Source organism: Rhinatrema bivittatum, chromosome 11, assembly GCF_901001135.1.
Source record: "Rhinatrema bivittatum chromosome 11, aRhiBiv1.1, whole genome shotgun sequence".
Taxonomy (NCBI): Eukaryota; Metazoa; Chordata; class Amphibia; order Gymnophiona; family Rhinatrematidae; genus Rhinatrema; species Rhinatrema bivittatum.
In genome coordinates this window covers 762,335-788,722 of record NC_042625.1, presented here as the reverse complement: position 1 = coordinate 788,722, position 26,388 = coordinate 762,335, and the positions used below count along the sequence as shown (strand labels likewise).

The window sequence follows — 26,388 nt, the reverse complement described above, 5'->3', positions numbered from 1 at the left end:
GAGCCGGTGATCAATCCGAGTGGCCAAGGCTACTAATTCGTCCAGCGAGTCAGGTGTTTGGTGAGCAGCCAGCTCGTCCTTTAAACGGTTATCCAGGCCTCTGCAAAAGAGAGTCTTGAGACATTTGGGGTCCCAGCGAAGTTCTGCCGCAAGAGTTTTAAACTCTATGGTGAATTCAGCCAATGATCTGTTGCCTTGATCAGGTGGCTTTTGGCATAATTGACGATCCAACTGAGAGAGTGGAGGCAGTGTAACACCTTGTGGACCGCCAGCCTGCAAAGTTCCTTTGACTTTGTTCGAATGAGCCAGTATTAAATTTTTTTTTTTTTCAAGAAAGCTCTCACCAGAGGAATGTTACTTCTCTGGGTGGAGGAGGCCGCAACAGAGGAATGCTACTTCTCTGGGTGGGGGAGGAACCGGACCACTGATATGCCCCCAAACAGCGACAATCACCGGGCCTGGGAACAGGAGCAATCAGGGTCCTAACCCCTAGCCTTGACTTCAACCAGGGAGGATGGTCCCACTAGGACCTACCAACCCCCTGGGAGGCATGTACTCCTGTTTTTTTTTTTTAATCCGTTTGACCAAGCCAAAGATATCAATTTTAGATATTATCTATCTCTTTTCCTTTTTTTTGAGAATACTATAAGATCAGGACCATAGGTTCTGCTACTTTCATCTGTAGGAGACAGGGAAATACTAGAGGGGGGTGCCCTTCAAGTTTTTCCTCTGTCTCCATCTGCTGGAAGGGAGGCATAACCCAGTAGTCTGGACTGATCCGGGTACGTACAGGGAACAAGGGCTTCACCTCACTGCTTGTGCCAGAAAGATTAGTTCTCCCCCTCCAAAAAGGACTCACCCTTGGGATTGCAAGGAGGAGGGGACAAGTAGCAGAGGGAGATAGCCCCTTCAGAAAGAAATTCTTTTGTGCCCTTGGAATAGATGGCCCTCCAAAGAAAATAGTTATTTGAGACTTACAGGCGCGCAGGGCCCTGCTTGCCTAAATCCGCCCGGATTTAGGCGAGCAGGGCCCTGCGCGCCGGTGCGCCTATGTTCAATAGGCCTACCGGCGCGCGCAGACCCCGGGACTTACGCGAGTCCCGGGGTTTTCCGAGGGGGGCATGTCGGGGGCGGGCCCGATCCGCGCGGCGTTTTCAGGGCGGGACGTAGCGTTTCGGGGGCAGGCCTGGGGGCGTGGTTACGGCCCGGGGCGGTCCGGGGGCATGGCCGCGCCCTCCGGACCTGCCCCCAGGTCGCGTCCCGGCGCGCTAGCGGCCCGCAGGGATTTACGTCTCCCTCCGGGAGGCGTAAATCCCCCGACAAAGGTAAGGGGAGGTTTAGACAGGGCTGGGCGGGTGGGGAAGGGAGGGGAAGGTGAGGGGAGGGCAAAAGAAAGTTCCCTCCGAGGCCGCTCCGATTTCTGAGTGGCCTCGGAGGGAACGGAGGTAGGCTGCGCGGCTCGGCTATACGGAATCAATAGCCTTGCGCGCGCCGATCCCGGATTTTAGCGGCTACGCGCATATCTACTAAAATCCAGAGTACTTTTGTTGGCGCCTGATGTGCCAACAAAAGTATGCCAAATCGTGCTATTTGAAAATCTATCCCTTAATGCGCACCATTCCACCTCTCTGTGGTGCCCAATGCAAATGGACTGCCGTGGTAAAAAGGAGGTGCTAGGGGAAATTGGCTGTCAGCCCCTTAGGAAATTGCTCAATTTTAGAGCGTCCCTTTTCCTAACCTGTGATGTTTTTCTGTACACTTTTTGGGCTCCTCCAAAATTAACAGCTGCGGGCACATGTTCATTTTGGCGAGTAAAAATATGCAGCTTGGGTGCACTATTTTTTTTTTGCATGGGAGAAATAGATAATAGCCTCATCAACATACATTTGCATGTGAAGAGCGCTATTACGCGATTGGATGCGCTAATTCCCATTTTGCATGGGGGTTGCGCCGTGCAATAGCATCGGCATGTGAGTGTGATGACAGTTTCCCTGACCAGCGAGCCTACTCCCCAATTGCTGGGTATAGCGTAACTCTCTCGGATCACCCTTCTGCACCGGAAGTCCCACCCCGCTAGCTGTGTTCACTTCCGGTGTCCAGATGACAGCTGTGGAATCGCGCGCCGGCAGCCATCTTTACTTCTGAGAGCGGTCGGGAGTAAGGGGATTTGCATCCCTTGCCATCCAAGCTATTCGCTCACGGAGGGAGGTGGGGCCCAGGTTAGTGCTGACCCGACAGATGAGGCTTTTCCTGCTCGCCCTCCTTGCGGACGGCGGGTTGCTTTTTGGTTGGGGGGGAGCCGGAAGTGGCGATCAGATGATCGGGGGGAGGGCTGAACTAGAGAGCGACCTGCTGCCTGCTTCAGCGGGCAGTGAGAATGAAGTGAAGCGCGATTCGGATCTGCGGGGATACCCGGAGTGTGTTCCCAGCCGGTAGTAGTCTGTCTAGTGTGCTTGTGTATGGCGGGAGATGTGTGTGGTTATATGTGGTGCACCTGTGTACGGGAGTTTTATTCTGTTTGCAAACGCGTACTCTTTTAGTGTATGTTCCTAGTTTTTGCACAGATTATTTCTGCATGCTGTTTTATTCCCGTGTAATGTCCTCAGAATTTATGCTTCCCGAGTGGGGATTGTTTGTTTTGCTACTTCTACAGTTCAGAGCGTGTTCATTGTGGGGAGTGCACATCGGGACGTATGGTACAGCCAAGCGGCTTGAAGTAATTGGGGAAGGATACATTTTTGGGTTTGCTTTTCTTATTAATTGCATCCAAGCCCTTGTTTTTAACTTTAATGAGGTAGATTGTGCTAGATTTAGTGGCTCCTGAGGTCAGATTGTGATAGAGAAGCAGCCAGTGCAGCTTTAAAATTAAGACTTCAGGTGCATTATGGAGTGCTTCATACTTCCTTGAGAGGGCTGCTTGCCTTTCTGCAGATTTTGTTTACTAGAATCCTACTTCGGAGCTGCGCTTTCCAAATCTTGAAATAAGCTTGCAGAGGAATACCACATGCCTGTAAGGTTTTTGAGGATAGCTAGAGGTCCAAAGTGGAAAGGGTTAGTAAGGACGTTTTTTTTTGTTTTCCTAATTTTTGGTGTATCAAGGGCTGATGCAGGTAGGTTTTAATGTGAACACGTTTTGGACTTTTTTTTTCTTCAGTTCCAAGTGCTGTTTAGTTACTTGTGGATTTTGTGGTCTTGGTGAAGTCCCCACTGCGTTGACATCTGTCATAGGAAGTCCAGTTTTATAACAAAGTACCTTCAGAAATCAGCCCTGATTTTTAAAAGTGGATTTCACAGGCAAGTTTGCTTTAAAAATTAGTAGGACTGTGCATATCTTTGTTTACACAGGCATGCACATTTACACCTGCTAAAGTGCAGGTGTCAATCCAGTGAAGATTTAAGCACATAAAGGCCTATACAGTAAAGCGCGGCCGCGGTTACCCTGTTTCTAACCAGCTTTGTACCCACAATTTGGCCGCGTAAGTCTAACCCGCGATTCACTATCCGTTTTTACCAATCTTTACCGCTTCTTTAAATCGACGCGTATCCCTTTCCGCCCGCAGCATGTATATGATATGTAAACGATCAGATTAGCTATTCCCTCCCATACAGTAACGTGCGGCCCGATTATCGCCTTTTTAAGCAACTGTTTTGCCGCGTCTTTAACCCGTTAATTTACTGCCTACCCTGACCCTGGCGTTAGAGGGATGTGACAGCAATAGGCAGGCTCCGGTCAAATAAGTGGGTGGGTTAGAGCAAGCCAGTAACATGGTGTGGCCTGGTTCTCCTACGCTCGGGCATCGGGGATTGCCAGTCCTCTCCCCCCCCCCCTCCCGAAGCAAGGTGCAGGGCGAAAATCGACTCGACGTGTTATTAAAGCAAATAGAAATTGTAACAAAAGTAAACTTACTGCATTGCTTCCAGCAGCCCCAGTCCTCTCTCCCCTCCTCCCGAGGCGCACACCGCGGCTCCCCTGCCTCCCGGGGGCAGCCGGTGGCGAAAGCGGCTTCCAGCAGCCCCGCCGGCGAAGGCGCATGAGCCCACGCCGTGACCTGAGCGCCCGGATGGACGTCCGAGGTCACGGCGTGCGCTCATGCGCCTTCGCTGCTTGAGCGCCCAAATTGGACATGAGTTCATGCACCTTCGCCGGCGGGGCTGCTGGAAGCCGCTTTCGCCGCCGGCTGCCCCCAGGAGGCAGTGGAGCCGCGGTGGGCACCTCGGGAGGAGGGGAGAGAGGACTGGGGCTGCTGGAAGCATGCAGTAAGTTTACTTTTGTTACAATTTCTATTTGCTTTAATAACACGTTGAGTCGATTTTCGCCCTGCGCCTTGCTTCGGGAGGGGGGGGGGGGGGGAGAGGACTGGCAATCCCCGATGCCAGAGCATAGGAGAACCATCCACTTCCTGATACCTGTCATTTCAAATGACAGGTACCAGCACACCCAGGATACTGTATAGGCGCTGTATAGCGCTCTATACAGTAAAATGGATTGCGCTTTGGATGCGGCTTGCATTTGCATCTAATTTAAATACTGTATCGAGCGGTATGTGATCCGAATTGTGCGCGCGGCAAACGAGCGGGCGCCCAGCACTGCCGCACTTTTTCTTACGCGCCCTTACTGTATCGGCCTGTTACTTTTGAAAATTGAAAGTGTGCCCCTATATTTCTCTGCCTCCAGGATTATCTCTTTGCAGTATGTGTAAAAGTACCCATGAAATTGCTTCCATTTGTAACTTTCAAAGTTTAACATTTATGTATGTAAATGCTTTTGAAAATTCACCCCAAAAACAGCACATATAGTTGGGTGTAGTGGGGCAGTTGTTGCTCAGGAGAGCTCTGTGATGGTCTTTTCTTCTCATCATAATTGAAAACTCTATTATTACATATGCATAGCTCCTTTTGCCGTATTATAGAAAAAAGGCTTTTGGTTTTCTTGTGGCCAGAGCCTGAGCCATGTTAATTAGGATGTAGTTGCAGAATAGAAACTAGAGGAAGTGTAAAAAGAAAATCTGATTTCTATCATTAGTTCTTATTGTAAACATGTTTTATTTGGGGGGGGGGGGGGTTTTGGTGTGTATGCGTGTGTGGTTTTTTGTGTTTTTTTAATGGTGGTCAGAGGGAGGGGTTGTATGGCAATCCAGAATTTGGATGAGCAACACTAGTCTAGTGATAGGGATAGCTGGTGGTTAGAGCCCAGAGCTAGGATTTAGAAGCACCTGGACTGGAATCCCTGATCTTTTGCTGGCGCTCTGTGGTCTTGGTCTTGCTTCAGAAATGTAACACAGGAATACTATTAATGTTCCTGCTCCCCTATCATTGCTTCACATTTCTGTATAAATAAAGCTTATAAATAGAAAAACCTCCTGAGTAAAAATGAATTCCATTTTTATACCAGCTGACCACAGCACGTACTATTTAATAAGTGACCATCATAAGACAAATGGTTGACTGCACATATATCATGTGTCCAGTGTCATTCACTGGATTATTGTTTTTTTTTAATTAGTATGTATTGTGGACCAGTTGGTATGTGAGTGGAATTTTTTTGACTAATAAATATTAGGTAGGTCATGTTTCTCAAGTGATCCCGTCGTCATGCATTGGGGGTCCTTTAGATGAGTGTCTAAATACAATCAAATGATTATAAATAAAACAAATAAGGCTGCTGTAAATAAAAATATATTCTGCTCTACTTTGCTCTGGAATATGACTACAATTTGTTTCTTTAAATTGCACACACTTAAGAAATTAAGACCCTTACTCCACCCTCCGGATTTTCGTACAGTACTTCAAACTAAAATATTTTCTAAACTCGATTATTGTAATTCACTCCTCCTAAGCTTACCGAAAAACTCCATCCACCCTCTCCAAATACTACAAAACACAGCTGCCCGGATCCTCACTAATACGCGCAGAAACAAACACATAACATCCGTACTAAAGGAATTACATTGGCTCCCAATTGCATCCCGAATCCAATATAAGACCTCCGGTGGAGCACACTGTTAACCCGCGATTGGACGCGCGTTTTCGATGCACTAGCTTTACCCCTTATTCAGTAAGGGGTAATAGCGCGTTGAAAATGCGCGTCTAACCCCCCCCCCCCGAATCTAATAGTGCCCGCAACATGCAAATGCATGTTGATGGCCCTATTAGTTATTCCCGTGCGATTCAGTAAGTAGAATGTGCAGCCAAGCCGCATATTTTACTTTAAGAAATTAGCGCCTACCCAAAGGTAGGCATTAATTTCTGCCTGCGCCGGGGAAGTTACAAAAAAAAAGTAAAAAAAAAGGCTTGCGGGTGGAAAACCGGACACTCAATTTTGCCAGTGTCCGGTTTCCAAACCCATGGCTATCAGCGGGCTCGAGAACCAATGCCGGCAAAATTGAGCGTCGGCTGTCAAACCCGGTGATAAGCGCCGCTTCTGTCAGAAAAGAGCCGCTAGGGACGCGCTAGTGCCTCTTTTTATCGCCGGCCCTAATTTAAATAAATTACTGTATCGCGCGCACAGGAGAGCGGGTGCTTGCCCGCTCTCCGGCTATTTTTAGTGTATCAGCCCGATTGGGAGGTTAATGAATAGCTAAAATTTGAATCTAGGACTGGGAGCATGAAACTTCTGGACACTGTTTCCTGTTAGTACTTGTGTAAGGGCCCAGATCGACAGCATTAATAATCAAAATTCTCTATTAATGCACTATGAAAGGTAGTATATGAACAGAGGCAGTGCTAACTGCCCCCCTCTGCCCTGGCGATTGGAGTCTACTCTTGTCTTAGAAGCATGGAGCCAGCAGAAGCAGTGTTGTCATTTGGCTTCTATCCTCCTTCAGCTCTTGTGACTGTCTGCCAGCTAGAGTTGGCCAATAGCAAGAAACTGAAATTCTTCACTGTTGAATGTACAGTAACATTGTGGTACTATACTGCATTATTGACCCTGATCTTGATATCTGTAGACAATGCTGTCTAGAACAATATGAACAATCAAATAGTAACCCTTTAGTGACATTTATGTAAATGCATCTGCTTATTTTGAAAGAACCTTTCAAAGCTTTGCTCTCATCCAAGCTTGAAGAAGGAAGTCTTTGCATAGCACTGGCCATTGTGTGCACAGAACGCTGAAACTGTGGACAACTAACCAGTGAAAACTTATATTGCCTTTTGTGATAATCTGTCAAATGGTGCCATTTTGGTACCATATGATTTCCTACCATCTTTTTATTATAAGTTTATAACAACCATGAATTGCTGTACATGCTTTTGGGTCAGTCAAGTGTTCTCATTATCCTATGGACATACTCTGTCCTTAGTCATATTCTTCTTTGTCTGGAAATTTTTACTGTTTGTAGTAAACTACCATGTTTAATCAAAGGCTATTGTGATCTTGTTAACAAAAAAGGTCTTGGTCATGTATGCAAGGTAGACCATTTTCTGTGTGCTTTTGCATGGTATTTCAGCACTGGAACAAAAGGTCATAACTATATAGTACTCTCAGCTTTCATTAATGATGTTACATCCCTAATTTCCTAGATGGATGCACCCTGAACTCAGTCCCTGCTGTGTTCTTGCACTCCGTGAACTCCCTTGTTAAGGTGGCTGAGGAATAATTGCTCTAGAGAACATGAACATTTCCCAAAGCACACTTACCTTGGCGCAAGCACTGAGCTGGAAAGCTTTATGTAATGAGCGCCCACTGATTGAGTGAATGATTGGCACGCGCTGGGCTCTGTCACCTTCCATTACTTCATAGGTCAGTCTCTGAGGCAGTCCCTTGTAGTATGTAAAATGAAAACAGGAGCTGGGAGGGTGGGGGAAGGGTGGCTGGGTCTCTTCTCTTCATGGTATTTTGCAACTTGGGCTTTATGGTGTTTAAGGTTTGCTCTTTTGCTGTTTAGGTGTAATAACAAGAGTTCCAGGAAACTGCAGACCAGTAAGCCTGATGTCAGTGCCAGGAAAAATGGTTAAAACTATTCTAAAGAACAAAACTACCGAACATATAAAAAAATAGTTTAATGGGACAAAGTCAGCATGGATTTAGACAAGGGAAGTTTTCTTACCAATTTGCTGCCTTTTTTTTTTTTTTTTTTAAGGAATGAATAAATGTGTTGGTAAAGGTGAGCCAGTTGATATAGTGTATCTGGATTTCCAGAAAGCATTTGACAAAGAATCATGAGAGACTCTGTAGGAAATAATAATAAAAAAAGTCATGGGATAGAAGGCAATGTACTGTTATGGACTGAGAACTGGTTAAAAGATAGAAAACAGAGTAGGGCTCTGGCCAACTTTCTCAGTGGAGAAAGGTGCATAGTGGCATGCCCCAGGACTATTCTAGAGCTGTTGCTTTTTAACATTCATAAATGACCTAGAGATGGGAACAGTGAGTGAGGCAATCACATTTTTTAATACAAAATTATTCAGAGTTGTTAAATCACAAGAGGATTGTGAGAAATTGCAAGAGAACCTTGTGACACTGGGAGACTGGGCATCCAAATGGCAGATATTTAATATGGATAAGTGCAAAGTGATGCAAATTATAGCCACACCATGCATTTTCCACATTGGGAGTCACCACCAGGAAAAGGCTTCATTGTGGATAATATGTTGAAATCCTCTGCTCAGTGTATGGCGGCGGCCAATAAAGCAAATAGAATGCTAGGAATTATTGGGAAAGGAAAGGAGAATAAAACAGAGAATATCATAATGCCTCTGTATTGCTCCATGGTGTGACCACACCTTGAGTATTATGTGCAGTTCTAGTCACTGCATCTAAAAAAAGACAGCAGAATTAGAAAAAGTAAAGAGAAGGGTGTTCAAAATGATAGAGGATGGAATGATTCCTGTATGAGGAAAGGCTAGAGGTTAGGGCTCCTCAGTTTGGAGAAGAGACAGCAGAAGCGAGATAGAAGTCTATGAAATGAATGGAGTGGAACAGATAAACGCAAATTGGTTGTTTCAAAAAATACACAGACTAGGTGACATTCACTAGATGATACATTTAAGATATAGGAGAAAATATTTTTTATTTGATGCATAATTAAGCCTTGGGAATCATTGCTTGAGGATGTGGTGAAAGCTGTTCTTGTATCTGGGTTTAAAAAAGATTTAGACAAGTTCCTGGAAGAAAATTCCATAAACCATTATTAAGGTGGACTTAAGGAAATCTAGCGCTTATCCCTGGGATAAGCAGCAATGAAATCTATTGACCTTTTGGGATCCTGCCAGGTACTTGTGACCTGGATTGGCCATTGTTGGAAACAAGATACTGGTTTTGATGGACCTTCAGTCTGACCCAGTATGGAAACCTTATGTTTGTTCTTAATATTTTCTTAATATGTTCTTAATATTTTCTTAATATTTTCAAGACTTCCGATTGGTTCAACAAGCAATCATACTCACGAAAATAGATTACTGCAACTCTCTTCTAGTAGGCCTACCCGCAAACGCCTTAAAACCATTACAGATGTTGCAAAACGCTTCGGCAAGGATCCTAACCAAGACCAACAAAAGAGACCACATCTCACCCATTTTAAAAAGCCTACACTGGCTACCAGTCAATTTCAGAATACTCTTCAAAGTGCTTTCATCAATACACAAAGCATTACACAACCTGGCCCCACTCAAGCTCAAATTCCCTCTCCAACTCCACACCTCTACTAGACCAGTGAGACAAGCCTACCGAAACAATCTCCAGATACCACCAATGAAATCAGCGTTAAGCAAAAGAGCATTCTCCACAGCTGGTCCCAAACTCTGGAATACGCTCCTGCCAGAACTCAAATCAGTACAATGCCCCATTATCTTCAAAAAAAGACTTAAAACTTGGCTCTTCCACCAAGCTTTTCCATAGCACAATAATCTCTGCCAAGCTCCCTTAGGTCACTTTCAATCAAACTATAAGAGAACTATATAAGAACTTCAGTTAATTTCAACAACCTACAAGAGAACTATACAAGATCTAGACAAGTTCAACTTTAAAAAATTCCTTAAATCCCCATTGAATACCCCATAGAATAACTCAAGGAACTCCCCAATAAAAAAATTTTCCAACTCCAACTCCTTGGCAGTTCAAAAATCCAACATTTAACTCCCTACCTAATGTCAGTCCTAAACTCTTTACACAACCCCACACCGATGTTATCTGCCTCAGCCTATATTAGGCTTTGTATATTGTATTTCGTTGTTATTTAACCCCATATATTTATCTCCAAGTTATTTCTTCCTGTTTTTTGTAAGACATTTTCTTGTCACTGTTATTGTTCAAAATGTAAACCGAATTGATCAGTAATTCTGTTATTGGAAAGTCGGTATAGAAAAGTTCAAAATAAATAAATATTAACAGATGGATTTTAAACAGGGCCAACCCATGTGGCTTGGTGGCAAGGGCTGCACACTGCCATGTGAAGGACTTAGGTTTGATTCCTGGGCAGGATTCTACTGCCTAGGCTGGCTGGGGCTGGAAATTATGTGCAGGCAGCATTCACAACCCTGGCCTTCCCTATAGGTTAGATTCTTGGTCCATGTTGTCGTGTTCTGGAGAAAGCTGCTGATGACCCCTCTGCCTGAGGACTATAGCTGTGATGGTTGGGCTGAGTTTGGAAGGGAGATATAAAATAGGGGTTACAAATGCAGATGGTCGTGAATGAAAGCTTATGGTGCTATAGTACAGTAGAGGCTGGTTCTGCTTGAGCTGGAAGTGTCACGAAGTTGAGGTAGTGATCCCTGGGACTGCTGATACATTTATACAGTCTTTCTTCTGCAAACACAAGATAAGTCTCTTATCAGGCGGCAGCATACCTGGCAACAGAATATAATACCTTACCATAGTACACAAAATAATATATGGAGAACAAACAGACTGGTTGAATGCAGCAATTAAACTTCACATTCCACAAAGAAATCTCCGTTCAGCTAATAAAGGTCTACTCACAATCCCTTCAGTTCGATCAGCTCAACTCTCACAAGTACGTGAGCGTGCAATTTCACTCGCAAGCCCCAAACTATGGAACACACTTCCCTCCAATCTAAGATTACAAACGAATCTCAAAACTTTCAAAAAGGAACTAAAGACCTGGCTCTTCACAATAGTATACCAAGACAATCGCACTATTTCCTGGCGTGTAGCCAGATGGACTCAGTACGAATGGGATAGTATCCGCGTGCTAGCAATTGGAGACGGATCTGACGTCAGTACGGGGGCGTATATAGCCCCACAGGAAGCGCAGCGACTCAGTAATTTCCGTCTCCAAAGCAGTTTGGAGTGCCTGCACGCTGGTTGAGCATGCTTTCCAAGCCTACTTTGATTTCTTTCTCTCTTTTTTTCTCGTTTCAGATTCTCTTTCATTGTTTCCTGCTTATTTACGCTTAGAGCCCCGCGCTCCTGCGGTAGATACCCTCGGGTTCCTCCCCCAGCGAGCTCCCGGGGTGATTGACGTGCTCCCCCGGTGGGAAAGTCCTCGGTCCTGCCGAGCCACGGCAGTGACATAGCCCCCGGACGACGTTCGGGTGTAGCCTACGAGGCCCTCGGTCCCGGCGTGGACGAGGTAGCGGGCGCATATCCTCAATTGCGGTGGCGAGGTGTTCCCTTCCCCCGCAGCCGGAGACCGCTTGTGTTCCAGCCGAGGAGCGCCGACGCTGGTAAGCTGTATGCCCTTCCTACGGGTCTCCGAAGCATTATTGCTGAATGCCTATTTAATGCATATTGACCGTATACTGCTGACCGCCTATTGCTGAATGCCTATTCCATGCATATTGAGCGTATACTGCTGACCGCCTGTGACTGCGGCCTTTCTGAGTACTTTTGCTGCCGCATATTCTTTTTGAGTGCCTATTGTATTAAGCGTTTTTTGTTGCCGCATATTCTTGTTGGGGGCCTGTTGTATTCAGTGCCCTTTGCTGCCGCATATTCATATTGAGCGCCTGTTGTGTTAAGCGCCTTTTGCTGCCGCATATTATTGTTGAGCGCCTGTTGTATTAAGCGCCTTTTGCTGCCGCATATTATTGTTGAGCGCCTGTTGTATTAAGCGCCTTTTGCTGCCGCATATTATTGTTGAGCGCCTGTTGTATTAAGCGCCTTTTGCTGCCGCATATTATTGTTGAGCGCCTGTTGTATTACGCGCCTTTTGCTGCCGCATATTATTGTTGAGCGCCTGTTGTATTACGCGCCTTTTGCTGCCGCATATTATTGTTGAGCGCCTGTTGTATTACGCGCCTTTTGCTGCCGCATATTATTGTTGAGCGCCTGTTGTATTACGCGCCTTTTGCTGCCGCATATTATTGTTGAGCGCCTGTTGTATTACGCGCCTTTTGCTGCCGCATATTATTGTTGAGCGCCTGTTGTATTAAGCGCCTTTTGCTGCCGCGTATTATTGTTGAGCGCCTGTTGTATTAAGCGCCTTTTGCTGCCGCGTATTATTGTTGAGCGCCTGTTGTATTAAGCGCCTTTTGCTGCCGCGTATTATTGTTGAGCGCCTGTTGTATTAAGCGCCTTTTGCTGCCGCGTATTATTGTTGAGCGCCTGTTGTATTAAGCGCCTTTTGCTGCCGCGTATTATTGTTGAGCGCCTGTTGTATTACGCGCCTTTTGCTGCCGCGTATTATTGTTGAGCGCCTGTTGTATTACGCGCCTTTTGCTGCCGCTTATTATTGTTGAGCGCCTGTTGTATTAAGCGCCTTTTGCTGCCGCGTATTATTGTTGAGCGCCTGTTGTATTAAGCGCCTTTTGCTGCCGCATATTATTGTTGAGCGCCTGTTGTATTAAGCGTCTTTTGCTGCCGCATATTATTGTTGAGCGCCTGTTGTATTAAGCGCCTTTTGCTGCCGCATATTATTGTTGAGCGCCTGTTGTATTAAGCGCCTTTTGCTGCCGCATATTATTGTTGAGCGCCTGTTGTATTAAGCGCCTTTTGCTGCCGCATATTATTGTTGAGCGCTCGTTGTATTACGCGCCTTTTGCTGCCGCATATTATTGTTGAGCGCTTGTTGTATTACGCGCCTTTTGCTGCCGCATATTATTGTTGAGCGCCTGTTGTATTAAGCGCCTTTTGCTGCCGCATATTATTGTTGAGCGCCTGTTGTATTAAGCGCCTTTTGCTGCCGCATATTATTGTTGAGCGCCTGTTGTATTAAGCGCCTTTTGCTGCCGCATATTATTGTTGAGCGCCTGTTGTATTACGCGCCTTTTGCTGCCGCATATTATTGTTGAGCGCCTGTTGTATTACGCGCCTTTTGCTGCCGCATATTATTGTTGAGCGCCTGTTGTATTACGCGCCTTTTGCTGCCGCATATTATTGTTGAGCGCCTGTTGTATTACGCGCCTTTTGCTGCCGCATATTATTGAGCGCCTGTTGTATTAAGCGCCTTTTGCTGCCGCATATTATTGTTGAGCGCTTGTTGTATTACGCGCCTTTTGCTGCCGCATATTATTGTTGAGCGCCTGTTGTATTAAGCGCCTTTTGCTGCCGCATATTATTGTTGAGCGCCTGTTGTATTAAGCGCCTTTTGCTGCCGCATATTATTGTTGAGCGCCTGTTGTATTAAGCGCCTTTTGCTGCCGCATATTATTGTTGAGCGCCTGTTGTATTAAGCGCCTTTTGCTGCCGCTTATTATTGTTGAGCGCCTGTTGTATTAAGCGCTTTTTGGCTGCCGCATATTATTGTTGAGCGCCTGTTGTATTCGGCGCCGCTTGCTACCGCCTTTTCTTATTGAGCGCCTATCACTCGATGGAGCGGGACGCAGCGGAGTCTGTGGCACCGGCGCCCCCTACCTCGGGCATTGCAGCCCTTGGCCTCTGCTCTGCATGCCAGCTTCGGGCCACGTGCAGTGATGAGTCAGACTCGCTTTGTGCCCAATGTGAGGAGGCCGTGCGACCCTCGGGTCTGGACTAGCCGTGGTTTGTGGACAGTTCCCCAGGGGCTACCCCGGAGTTAGGGGGCAGTCTCGACCAATCAGGAATCCCGGGGGAGCTTGTACCCCGGCGCTTTGAGGCTGCTTCCATTTCCTGGGTGGATCTCTTTAAGGGAATTCATGCTTTTGTACAGATGCAAACGGCTGCCCAGCCTGGCCAGGCGGTTCAGGCTGTTCCTGTCATTTCTGCGGTCACTGCGCCTGTGGCGCCTGCCGCGCCTGCTGCTGCGGTGGCAGTTCCTGCAGATCCGGTTCCTGGGCCATCACGCCCGTATCGTGAGCGGGACTTCCCGCCGCTGGACAGTCCGGATCAGTCAGACCAGGAGGTCTCTCCGGACGAATCCGAACTCCCGGACGAAGGGGACCTTCCTCCAGGGACTGAGCCATATAGAACCATGAGGCGGTTCTTCCCTAAGGAGGATCTCTCCGACCTGGTGTCTCGGTGCCTGGCGGAATTGGATATTACAGGTCCCAGCGCTGCGGTGCCCCCGGCGCAGAACCCCCTGCTGGAAGGTCTTCGCCCTACAGCCCGCCATTTTCCCTTCTTACATGCGGCGCAACAACTGATCGATTTGGAATGGGCGGCACCAGCGGCTGCCTTCAAAGGGGGTCGGGCGCTAAGGGGCATGTACCCATTGGCACCGGCTATACAGGAGCTGCTGGCGTGCCCTCAGGTGGACGCCTTGATTAGTGCTGTGGTCAAGCACACTACCATTCCCGTAGAAGGGGGGACAGCCCTCAGGGAGCCTCATGACCGGCGACTGGATGCCATTCTGCGACAGACATTTGAGGTGGCAGCTTTGTCCTTGCGGATCGCCACCTGCTGCACGGTGGTGACGTGTGCCTGTTTGTCACAGGTTCGGAACAACGCTCCAGCGGCGGACATGGAACCCGCTCTTTCCTTTCTTACAGATGCGGCTTCAGACTTGGTCCGCACAACAGCTAAAGGGATTTCATCCTCCGTGGCCGCCAGGAGGCAGCTCTGGATCCGTAAATGGTCAGCGGATGCGCCTTCCAAAACACGCCTCACTAGATTGCCCTTTAAAGGCTCCTTTCTTTTTGGCAGCGACCTTGACAAGCTGGCCAGTGCATGGGGCACCTCTCCAGTGCCCAGATTGCCGGAAGATCGGTTCCGAAGGGGCCAGCGCGCCTTTCCAAGGCCCTCCAGGGGCAGGGGTTCACAGCGTTTTCTTCCTTACAGGGGTCGCTACCAGGCGCCACGTCCTCCGGCCAGGAATCAGTCCTTTCGGGCCAAGCAGCGTTGAAGGGGAGCGGGCCCGGGCTCGGGTCCCGGCCGCGCCTCCCAATGAGGATGCGCCGACTCATCTGGGGGACAAAGCTATAGGGGGCAGGTTGGTCCTCTTCTACCCCAGGTGGGTCGGGATTACGTCGGACCAGTGGGTCCTTGCCGTGATCCGGGAGGGATATTACCTGGACTTTCATCATCTTCCCCCGGACAAGTTTGTGGAATCTTCCTGTCCCACGCACAAGAAGGCGGCATTGGAAGCCACACTGACGAGGCTCTTGTCCTTGAAAGCCATCATCCCAGTACCTGCCTGGGAAGTGAATTCTGGTCATTATTCCATCTATTTCATGGTACCCAAGAAAGGGGGTACCTTTCGGCCTGTTCTGGACCTCAAGTCAGTCAATCAATACTTGCGCGTCCCGCGGTTTCGCATGGAAACTCTACGCTCCATCAAGGCCGCTGTCCAGCCAGGGGAATTCCTCACGGCATTGGACCTGTCAGAAGCATACTTGCATATCCCGATCCATCCAGATCATCAGCGCTACCTACGCTTCAAGGTCCTGGGCCGCCACTTCCAGTTTCGGGCTCTGCCCTTCGGGTTGGCAACGTCGCCACGGATTTTCACCAAGGTGGTGGTAGTGGTAGCGGCGGCGCTCAGGCGGGAAGGGATTCTCGTTCATCCCTACCTAGACGACTGGCTGATCAGGGCGAAGTCACAAGTGGAGAGCCTGCGGACTACTGACAGAGTGATCGCCCTCCTGGAAAGTTTGGGCTGGGTGGTCAATCTCGGCAAGAGCTGTCTGCAGCCTTCCCAGTCTATAGAGTATCTGGGAGTACAGTTCGACACCCGGACGGACACGGTCAGTCTTATGACCAAGAGACAGTTGAAGCTTCGGCAGCGTCTCCAGTATCTGATGAGCGCCAGTCGGCCCATAGCCTGGGATTATCTGCAGGTTCTGGGTCTCATGGCATCCACCCTGGAAGTAGTGCCTTGGGCGCGGGCCCATATGAGACCTCTACAGCATTCCCTGCTCTCTCGCTGGAGCCCCCGTTGACGGGACTATTCCACGCACCTTCCTCTACCGGCCAGAGTTCGGACCCAGCTGCGGTGGTGGTTGCAGTCCAACCACCTGAGCAGGGGGTCGAAGATGTCCTCGCCCACGTGGACCTTGCTCACCACGGATGCCTGCCTGAGCGGCTGGGGCGCACATTGCGAAGAACTCACCGCGCAAGGGCGATGGAGCAGAGAGGAGTCAACGTGGAACATCAATCGCCTGGAGGCCCGAGCAGTCCGTTTGGCATGCCTTCGATTCGCTCACAGACTACGACACAGAGCGGTCAGGGTGATGTCCGACAACGCCACCACGGTGGCCTACATCAACCGGCAGGGCGGAACCAGAAGCCGACAGGTATCTCTGGAGGTCGCCCCACTGATGGTTTGGGCGGAGGCGAATCTGCAAGACATTTCCGCCGTCCACATTGCTGGGAAGGACAATAACCCCAATTCTGTATGGCTTTGCTCTATGCTACACATATATAAACCAACAAGACAACTTCGATCTACTGACAAATGTTTACTGGAAATACCATCAGTCAGATCCACCAGCCTAGCCCTAACAAGGAAAAGAGCTTTTTCAGTTTTTGGCCCATCTCTGTGGAATTCAATACCAGACAATATCCGGATGACTCCTAACCGAAATGAATTCAAAAAGCTGGTTAAAACCTTTCTATTCAGCGATGCATACAATTACAGTACTATCACCTAAATAAATATCCTGAATTATTCACCTCCGTTTGACACTTGCTATGAAAGAATTATTTTATTGTCATTTTCTTAATGTATGCGAACTACGTTTATGTCATATACCTAAATTTGTTTTATTATGTATGTGAGCTTGTAAACCGCCTAGACGGACACGTAAGTGCCCCCATGTGCGGTATATAAAAACTTTTAAATAAATAAATAAAAATAAAAATACCACAGCCGACTTCCTCAGCAGAGAAAGCCTGAATCCAGGAGAGTGGCAGCTGTCCCCCACAGCTTTCCAGATGATTGTCGATCATTGGGGGATTCCAGCCATGGATTTACTGGCGGACAAGTCCAATGCTCAAGTACCCAGATACTTCAGCCGCCGGCGCGACCCGTTCTCGCAGGACATCGATGCCCTGGTACAGCCGTGGCCTCCCGGGACTCTCCTATACGTCTTTCCTCCGTGGCCTCTGCTGGGCGCCCTCATCCACAAGATTCAGACGCACCGGGGCCTAGTTCTTCTAGTGGCACCAGACTGGCCGAGAAGACCCTGGTACGCGGACATGAGAAGACTACTGGCAGGGGAACCTCTTCCCCTGCCTCCTCTCCGGGGCCTTCTACGTCAAGGTCCCATTCTACACGAGGATCCGGCTCAATTCTCTCTTACGGTCTGGCCCTTGAGAGGGCTAGATTGAAGAAGAAGGGTTACTCGGAGCCCGTGATCGCTACCCTCCTCCGGGCTTGCAAGTTTTCCACATCCCTCACATACATCCGGATCTGGAGAGTATTTGAAGCATGGTGCAACACTCATGGCACCAATCCTCATGCGACCACAATTCCTATTGTGTTGGATTTCCTGCAGGATGGCCTTCAGAAGGGTCTGTCCCTCAGCTCCATCAAGGTTCAGGTGGCTGCGCTGTCTTGCTATGGTCCCAGGAGGGATGGCAAGACCATCGCCAGGCACCCAGATGTTTCTCGCTTCCTGCTGGGAGTCAAGCATATTCGTCCGCCACTGAAGTGGCCTGTGCCTTTGTGGAACCTCAACCTCGTTTTGGATTTCCTCGCCGGCTCCACCTTCAGACCCCTTCGGGGCCTGCCTCTTCGTTCTCTCACCTTGAAGATGGTGTTCTTGCTGGCGGTGTGTTTAGCGCGCCGCATCTCCGAGTTGCAGGCACTGTCCTGCCGTGATCCCTTTCTTCGGATCACTCCAGAGGCTATCCACCTTCGTACGGTTCCCTCCTTTTTGCCTAAAGTGGTTTCACAGTTTCATCTTAATCAAACCATATCCTTGCCTACCACGGCGGGTTTGCGGAAATCTGAAGAAGGTCGTTTCTTACGCCATCTCGACATCGGCAGAGTGCTGCCCAGGTATCTGGATCTTACACAAGACCTACGAAAGACGGAACGTCTGTTCGTTCTGTACAGCGGGAAGAAGCAAGGTGAAGCGGCCTCGCGGCCCACCATCGCCCGCTGGATTAAAGAAGTCATTCGAGCTGCCTTCGTGGAGGCTGGGAAGTCTCCGCCTCTACAGGTCAAGGCTCATTCTACCAGGGCCCAAGCGGCATCTTGGGCTGAATCACGGATGTTGTCTCCAGCAGACATCTGTAAAGCGGCGACATGGTCCTCCCTCCATACCTTTTCCAGGTTCTACCGTCTGGGTGTCCAGGCCAGGGAGGACTCAGCTTTTGCGAGGGCAGTGTTGCATGGTCCTCAGGCAGCCTCCCGCCCAGGCTGGGAGTAAAGCTTTTGTACATCCCATTCGTACTGAGTCCATCTGGCTATACGCCAGGAAATGTTTAGATTACTTACCTGGTAATCTTTTTTTCCTTAGTGTAGACAGATGGACTCAGCATCCCGCCCAGCTGCCTGTGTGCATGAGCTTCACCGATTCCAGGTAGGCCATACCTTTGTTTACATGAGAGCGTACACTCTACCAGGTGTCACCGCTTTCCGGTTGTGAATGCTGGCGGTCTCCAGCCACTGTCAATCGGTCAGGGGAATCCTGTTTTCACCTTTCACTTTTCACTGAGCGTCAGTACGCACATCCATAACAGCTTTTGCAAGGAAGATTACTGAGTCGCTGCGCTTCCTGTGGGGGTATATATACCCGTGCTGACGTCAGATCCGTCTCCAACTGCTAGCACGCGGATACTATCCCATTTGTTCTGAGTCCATCTGTCTACACTAAGGAAAAGAAGATTACCAGGTAAGTAATCTCAACATTTTATATACCCCCTAGAAGTCTCAGTAATTTTAACTTTTAATTCTGCTTTTTACTCATTTATGCTCTTGTAATTTTAAGATGCCGCTTTTATGATTGACAATTGTATCTTATATTAAGATTTGAATGTATTTCTTATTCCATTGTGCAATTATTTAATGTTTTAATATGTTACTTCTCACTAGTTATGTAATTTAATGAATCTATATTGATTGTTGCACTGTTTTGTCCACCATTATGATGGCTACGCCGAATGACTGTATATAAAAACCAATACATAAAATAAACTTTTGATTTCCTGTCACCCTGAGATTGTTGGGGTGGGGGGTGATAGCAGCATACGCATAAACTTGCATGTTCACTCACAAATACATGCACTTTCTCACACACACACACACACACACTTCCTCTCCCTCTATCATACACATGCACACTCACTTCTTTCCTTGCACTCACTGCTCTCCCTTCTTCACACACACACACACACACTTCCTCTCCCTCTATCATACACATGCACACTCACTTCTTTCCTTGCACTCACTGCTCTCCCTTCTTCACACACACACACACACACTTCCTCTCCCTCTATCATACACATGCACACTCACTTCTTTCCTTGCACTCACTGCTCTCCCTTCTTCACACACACACACACACACTTCCTCTCCCTCTATCATACACATGCACACTCACTTCTTTCCTTGCACTCACTGCTCTCCCTTCTTCACACACACACTTTTCTCTCCCTCTATCATACACATGTACACTCACTTCTTTCCTTGCACTCACTGCTCTCCCTTCTTCACACACACACTTTTCTCTCCCTCTATCATATATGCATACATTCACTCTCACACACGTGCACTCACTCCTGTCCTTCTTCCACACACAGTCCTCACCCCCAAACCTACCAATGACAGCAGCCTCCTCTTCCAGGGTGGAAGATTTCCTTCAAGCAACTTCCCTTGCATGGCTCCATTAAGCTCCTCCTCTTTCCCACACGCTGCCTCTTTGCGGCTGCATTGGCAATGGACCTCTTCCTTTTTCAGGGGTGGGGGGGAGGGAAGTGCTCCTTGTTCTTCTGCATGGGTTCACTCGCAGCCTATCTTCTTTCCCACGTGGAGCCTTTGCTCCTCCTCCTCCTCGCGCATATGGCTCGACGGGTCCCTTCCGGCGTGGGGCCCACACTCCTCCTTCTGGGGTTGTGCACCCCCGATAGATCTCCCTTCGGCCGCACGCCCAGTGACTTCTTTTTTTTTTTCCAGGGTCTGCTTCTGCAGCAGGACCCGGAGTTTTCTGATGTTGGCCCGGAGACCCGGCAATTCTTTTCAAATTCCGGCGTCTCCGGGCCAAATCCAGAGAGTTCCCAGGTATGGGTGGCAGCTGATATCCCAAAAGACAGGATCTTCTGCCTCACCAGCCACCTCCCCTTTGGGTTGAGCCCACAGGTTCTGGTTGCCAGCAGAGCTTTCCAGGCCAGGTACAAGGAAGGTAGAAGTAAGCAAGTTCAGTGGCTGAGGTTAGGGAAGGAGAAATCAGGCCTGGTCAGAAAGGAGCCGGCAAGGACACGCTGAAGCAACTAGTACTGCAGAAAAAGCTGGGGAGCTGTTGGAAGGCACTAGAAGGTGGCTCTGAGTTTGCCTTTATTCTAGGCAGGATGTGATGTCAGCTGGGCATATCACAGGAATTCCCTGTACGTACCTGGATCAGTCCAGACAGTGGGTTATGTCCCCAATCCAGCAGATGGAGTCAGCACAAGCTTTGAGGGGGCGTATCCATATATACTACTACCCCCTCTGCAGGAGTTCAGTATCTTCTGACTCCAGCAGATGCGAGTAGGGGAATCAGGCTTCCCTCCTTTTCCTTTTTCTTCACTTTCTAGCTTGATTATGGCTTGTTGTTGTCTTTTTCTGTGGATCAAGTTTGTATCAAGTTTGTATTAAGTTTAAAAAAAAAAAAAAAAAAAAAAAAGGCAGAGTTCTTTCAACTTCTGGGGAGTGGCTTCTCTTCCTTGTCTCTTCTCTGCGGCCTTGCTGTTTATTTCTCGTTGCAGCCAGGGGTAAGTTTGTTTTTCCTTTGTAGTTTTTTCCTTTACAGCTCAGCCCCCGGTGCCCGCGAAAGCCGGTGGAGCCGGCCTCTTCGCTCTTTACTCCCTCACCCGCGGCCATTTACAGCTCCTCATGGGCTGCTGAGCCATTTAGGGAAAGATGTCTGGGGCGGGTCGTGTGGCCAGGAAGGCCCCCCCGCGGCACCCTCCTCTATTTTCAGACAGCGGGCAGTGCGGGCCGACCGGGCCCCCCCGCAGCGGCGCCTTTGTGCGCGTGGCCCCCCCTGTGGCTTTTTCTTTTCTCCTGCAGCGATCCCGATGCCGCGGCCGTCCCGCAGTGCGGCCTGCGGCGACCCGGGGTCCCGGATTTCCCGGGAGGGCATCTGTGCACGATGCCTTCCCGGGGGGGAAGGTACCTCACAGTCCCTGACTGATTTCTCTTTTTTGCCCGGGCGGTGCGGGCCGGCCACTCCGCCATTTTTGGCGGGAACGGCGGCCATTTTACATTCTGAGCGCCCTGAGGCGCAGGCCACGAGGGGGAACGGATCCCTGGAGGCCACGAGGGAGAACGGATCCCTGGAGGACTCTACCAGCGGGGGTGTTCCCCTGATTTTGGTGCAGGAACCAAGCACCCAGAGCCAGGGAGCAGGAACCACGCCGCCCCCGAAGCGCTCCCGAGCAGGCCGGGGTTCTCTCCGGAGTTTATCCTGCTCATGCATACCGCTTATCTGCAGGGGCTGGAAGCACCTGTGGGACCCCCCCCCCCTCCTAAGATCCCTCGGATGTCGCCCTCGACGCCGGCCCCCCCCGACCCTCCGGGAGTGGGGGCCTCCCGCCTTCCTACCCGGGTCTGATCCACGCCCGCGGCAGTGGGGGCGGTGCCAGACCCAGCGGGACATGGACTTGACCTCCCGGACGGGGGACAAGGGGACGGCACACAGGAGGGGGATGATCCGCGTACCCTACGCCTCTTCCAGAGGGAAGAGCTGGACGACCTCATCCCGCAGATCATCCAAGAATTAGATTTGGATCCGCCACCAGACCCGCCTGCCCCAGTAGCTCCCGCTGTCATCACTTCTTCAAGGAAGGGAGATCCTGTCCTGGCGGCACTCCGGCCGAGGGCTCGGGCTTTTCCCATTCATGACTCGTTTTTACAACTTCTCACCAGGGAATGGGACACCCCGGAGGCCTCCCTGAAGAGCAGCCGGGCTATGGAAAAGCTGTACCCGCTCCCCGAAGATTTTCTGGACCTCATCAAGGTCCCAAAGGTGGACTCCGCAGTGTCGGCGGTCACGAAGAGGACGACTATCCCAGTGACGGGAGGTGCGGCGTTGCGGGACACACAGGATCGTAAGTTGGAAGTTTTCCTTAAGCGGGTTTTCGAGGTCTCCGCTCTGGGTATGCGGGCGGTGATGTGCAGTTCGCTTGCCCAGCGGGCTAGTCTCCTTTGGGTGCAACAACTCCTCACGTCTCAGAACCTGCCGTCCGATGAGGCTGCCCAGGCAGATCGGCTAGAAGCCGCAGTGGCGTATGGGGCGGACGCCTCGTACGACCTTTTTCGGGTCCTCACAAGATCCATGGTTTCGGTAGTGGCAGCACGACGACTACTGTGGCTACGCAATTGGGCGTCTGATACGTCCTCTAAGTCCAGTCTGGGCTCTCTTCCCTTCAGGGGCAAGTTCCTCTTCGGGGAGGATTTGGACCAGATCATCAAGTCCCTGGGGGAGAACGCTGTTCATCGGCTGCCGGAGGATAGGTTTCGACCATCCAGAGCGTTTTCTTCTTCTCGGACCAGAGCCAGAGCGCAACGGCGCTACAGGGGCTACAGACAGACGGGCTCCCGGCCATCCGCCCCCAGGTCTCAGCCCTGGTTGCGTGCCTTCCGCGGGCATCGGCCCGCACGCACTACTCCCGGAACCGGGAACCCCTATACCAAGTCTTCACAATGATGCCAGTCTCGCCCACTCCCCTGTCCCCAGGATTGGGGACCGACTAACGTATTTCTAAGCGGAGTGGGCACGGATCACCTCGGACCAGTGGGTCCTGGATACCATAAAACACGGCTACGCATTGGAATTTGTCCGCCCCCCGCAGGGAAGGTTCATCTTTTCCCCCTGTGGCTCGGACCTCAAGAGAGGAGCGGTGCAGCTGACTCTGGAAGACTCCGGGAGATAGGCGCTACTGCGCCCGTGCCCTTCGGAGAGGTGGGCTCGGGCCACTATTCCATCTATTTCGTCGTACCAAAGAAGGACGGTTCCTTCCGGCCTATCCTAGTCCTCAAGGAAGTCAACAAATCCCTTCGAGTCGTTCGGTTCCGCATGGAAACACTCCGGTCAGTGATTGCGGCGGTGCATCGGGGGGAGTTCCTCGCCTCCCTGGACTTAACGGAGGCCTACCTGCACATTCCCATCCGCCCGGACCACCACAGTTTCCTTCGTTTCAAAATTCTGGACCAGCATTTTCAGTTCACGGCTCTCGCGTTTGGATTGGCGCCGGCGCTGCACACCTTCACCAAGATCATGGTAGTTGTGGCGGCAGCTCTCCGGAAGGAGGGCATCCTGGTTCATCCTTATCTGGACGATTGGCTCCTCCGGGCGAAGTCATTCGATCATGGACGCTCAGCGGTGACTCGAGTAGTACGGTTTCTACATTCCCTGGGATGGGTAGTGAACTTCTCCAAGAGCTCCCTCATGCCCTCGCAACGCTTGGGTTTTTTTTGGGGGCAACTTTCGACACCCTACTGGGCAAAGTTTTTCTGCGCCAGGACAAAGCTCAATCCTTGCGGGATCACACACGACGGTTCTCTGCGTTACCAGAGCCCACCTCCTGGGACTACCTGCAACTCCTGGGAGTGATGGGGTCCACCATCGACCTTGTACCTTGGGCTTTCGCGCACCTCAGGACCTTACAGTGGGCGCTCTTCTCCCGTTGGAAACCAGTATTGCAGGACTATCAGATGATTCTCCCGCTCCCACAGAATGCCAGGGACAGTCTGGGCTGGTGGTTGGATCCACCGAACCTGGCCCGTGGCATGTCCCTCGATCTGCCAAATTGGGTGGTGGTGACCACCTATGCCAGTCTAGCAGGCTGGGGTGCAGTCTGCGATCGAAGCGCCACGCAGGGGACGTGGTCCACGGTGGAGGCGAAGTGGTCAATCAACCGTCTGGAAACCAGAGCGGTCCGGCTAGCTCTGCGACATTTCCTCCCGCTTCTTCGGAACCGAGAAGTCAGAATCCTATCGGGCAACGCTACCACCGTGGTCTACATCAACCGACAAGGAGGCACGCGCAGCCCGCAGGTCGCGCTCGAGGCGGCGCTGCTGATGCAATGGGCGGAGCGTCATCTCGTCCGGCTAGCGGCCTCGCACGTCGCCGGTGTGGACAACGTCCAGGCGGACTTCCTCAGTCGTCAACTGCTGGACCCGGAGAGTGGTCTCTCTCCGACAAAGCAATGCAACTTCTCGTCCATTGGTGGGGGGGCCCCCCACTTGGATCTGATGGCGTCCGCTCTCAACGCCAAGGCTCCATGCTTCTTCAGTCGCCGGAGAGAGCGCGGAGGAAGTGGATGCCCTGGTCCTCCCGTGGCCGCCATATCTTTCTTTTCCACCATGGCCCCTGGTGGGCAGGATGCTCCGCAGAATAGAAAGCCATCAGGGGACCGTGGTTTTCGTCACCCCAGAATGGCCCAGGCGACCCTGGTTTGCGGACCTGCTACAGCTGGTGATCGACAGGCCAATCAGGCTGGGGCACCTCCCCCAGCTCCTACATCAGGGCCCGGTATTTTTCGAGCAGGCAGAATTCTTCTGTCTTGCAGCCTGGCTTTTGAGAGGCGCCGCCTCCGGCATCGGGGCTACCCGGAGGCGGTAGTATCCACGCTATTGCGGGCCCGAAAGACATCGGCCTATGTTCGAGTCTGGAAGGTGTTCGAGCTGTGGTGTACCAGCCAGGCCACGAGACCCGCTAAGGCTTCTGTACCTCAGATCCTTCAGTTTCTACAGGCGGGGGTGGAAAAAGGGCTCGCCTATAATTCACTACGGGTTCAGGTGGCCGCCCTTGGCTTGCTGTTGAGCGATGGGGGCTCTCTTCTACAGCATCCTGACATTGCTCGTTTTCTCAAGGGTGTCAAGCATATGCGTCCTCCGTTACGGGACCCTTGTCCCTCCTTGAGTCTTAACCTTGTGCTTTGCTCCCTGTCGGGACCACCGATCGAGCCGCTGCGCAGCGCAACGATAAAGGATCTCACTCTCAAGACTGTATTTCTTGTGACCATCTGTTCCGCTCGACGCATCTCGGAGATGCAGGCTCTGTTGTGTAGAGAGCCCTATCTCCGTTTCTCCGACTCTGGAGTTTCGCTTCGCACCGTTCCCTCCTTCCTTCCGAAGGTGGTTTCTGCATTCCATGTGAACCAGACGGTGGAGTTGCTGTCCTTCTCTTCCTCAGAGCCGAAGTCTCTCCGTCTCTTGAATGTCAAGCGCACTCTGCGCCTCTATCTGGAGGCTACAAATGAGTTCCGGACCTCTGACCATCTCTTCGTACTCTGGGCCGGTCCTAAGAAGGGGTCTCAGGCCTCGAAGACTACCATTGCCAGATGGCTGAAGGCCGGCATTGCTGCTTCTTACATTGGGGCGGGTCGGACTCCCCCACCCGGAATCGTAGCGCATTCTACACGTTCTCAGGCGGCTTCCTGGGCGGAGGTTCGCTCGGTATCCTCGCAGGAAATTTGTAGGGCAGCCACCTGGAAATCGTTACACACGTTCTCGAGGCACTATCGTCTGCACCTCGCCTCTTCGGTCTCTGGACACTTTGGCGAGCAGGTTCTCCGAGCAGGCCTCGCAGGACCCCACCCGATTTAGGGAAGCTTGGGTACATCCCACTGTCTGGACTGATCCAGGTACGTACAGGGAAAAGAAAATTATTATTTACCTGCTAATTTTCGTTCCTGTAGTACCATGGATCAGTCCAGACGCCCACCGCGTTTGGGTTCTTGATCCTGCTCAGCTCTGCGCTGCTTCTTGCTCGCAGTTGTTTCTTTTCGCTGTTTTTCACAGCTCCCTACAAGTTGGTAGGATGTTTGCAGTTACTTGTTGCGGTTACAATTGTTTTCATTATCTGTTTCCACAAACTTGATCCTTCGGGGGTTTCTACTCGGGCTTTGATATACTCGATACTGAACTCCTGCAGAGGGGGTAGTAGTATATATGGATACGCCCCCTCAAAGCTTGTGCTGACTCC

The 26,388-nt window shown here is 50.5% G+C and overlaps 1 protein-coding gene across 4 annotated transcripts in view; it reads left to right on the top strand.

Moving 5' to 3' along the window:
- Positions 1-2,069: 2,069 nt before the first annotated feature.
- The window catches only part of AP1B1 (adaptor related protein complex 1 subunit beta 1), a 392,478-nt gene continuing 368,159 nt past the window's right edge, over positions 2,070-26,388 (top strand). For 3 of the 4 annotated variants that reach the window (XM_029571859.1, XM_029571858.1, XM_029571860.1), the window contains exon 1: positions 2,313-2,432. In XM_029571859.1, the coding sequence (XP_029427719.1) occupies positions 2,317-2,432 (116 nt within the window). In that variant the 5' untranslated portion in view covers positions 2,313-2,316. Of the gene's footprint in view, positions 2,220-2,312; positions 2,433-26,388 lie in introns of those variants that run through there. The other variant, XM_029571861.1, reaches the window with a different exon arrangement.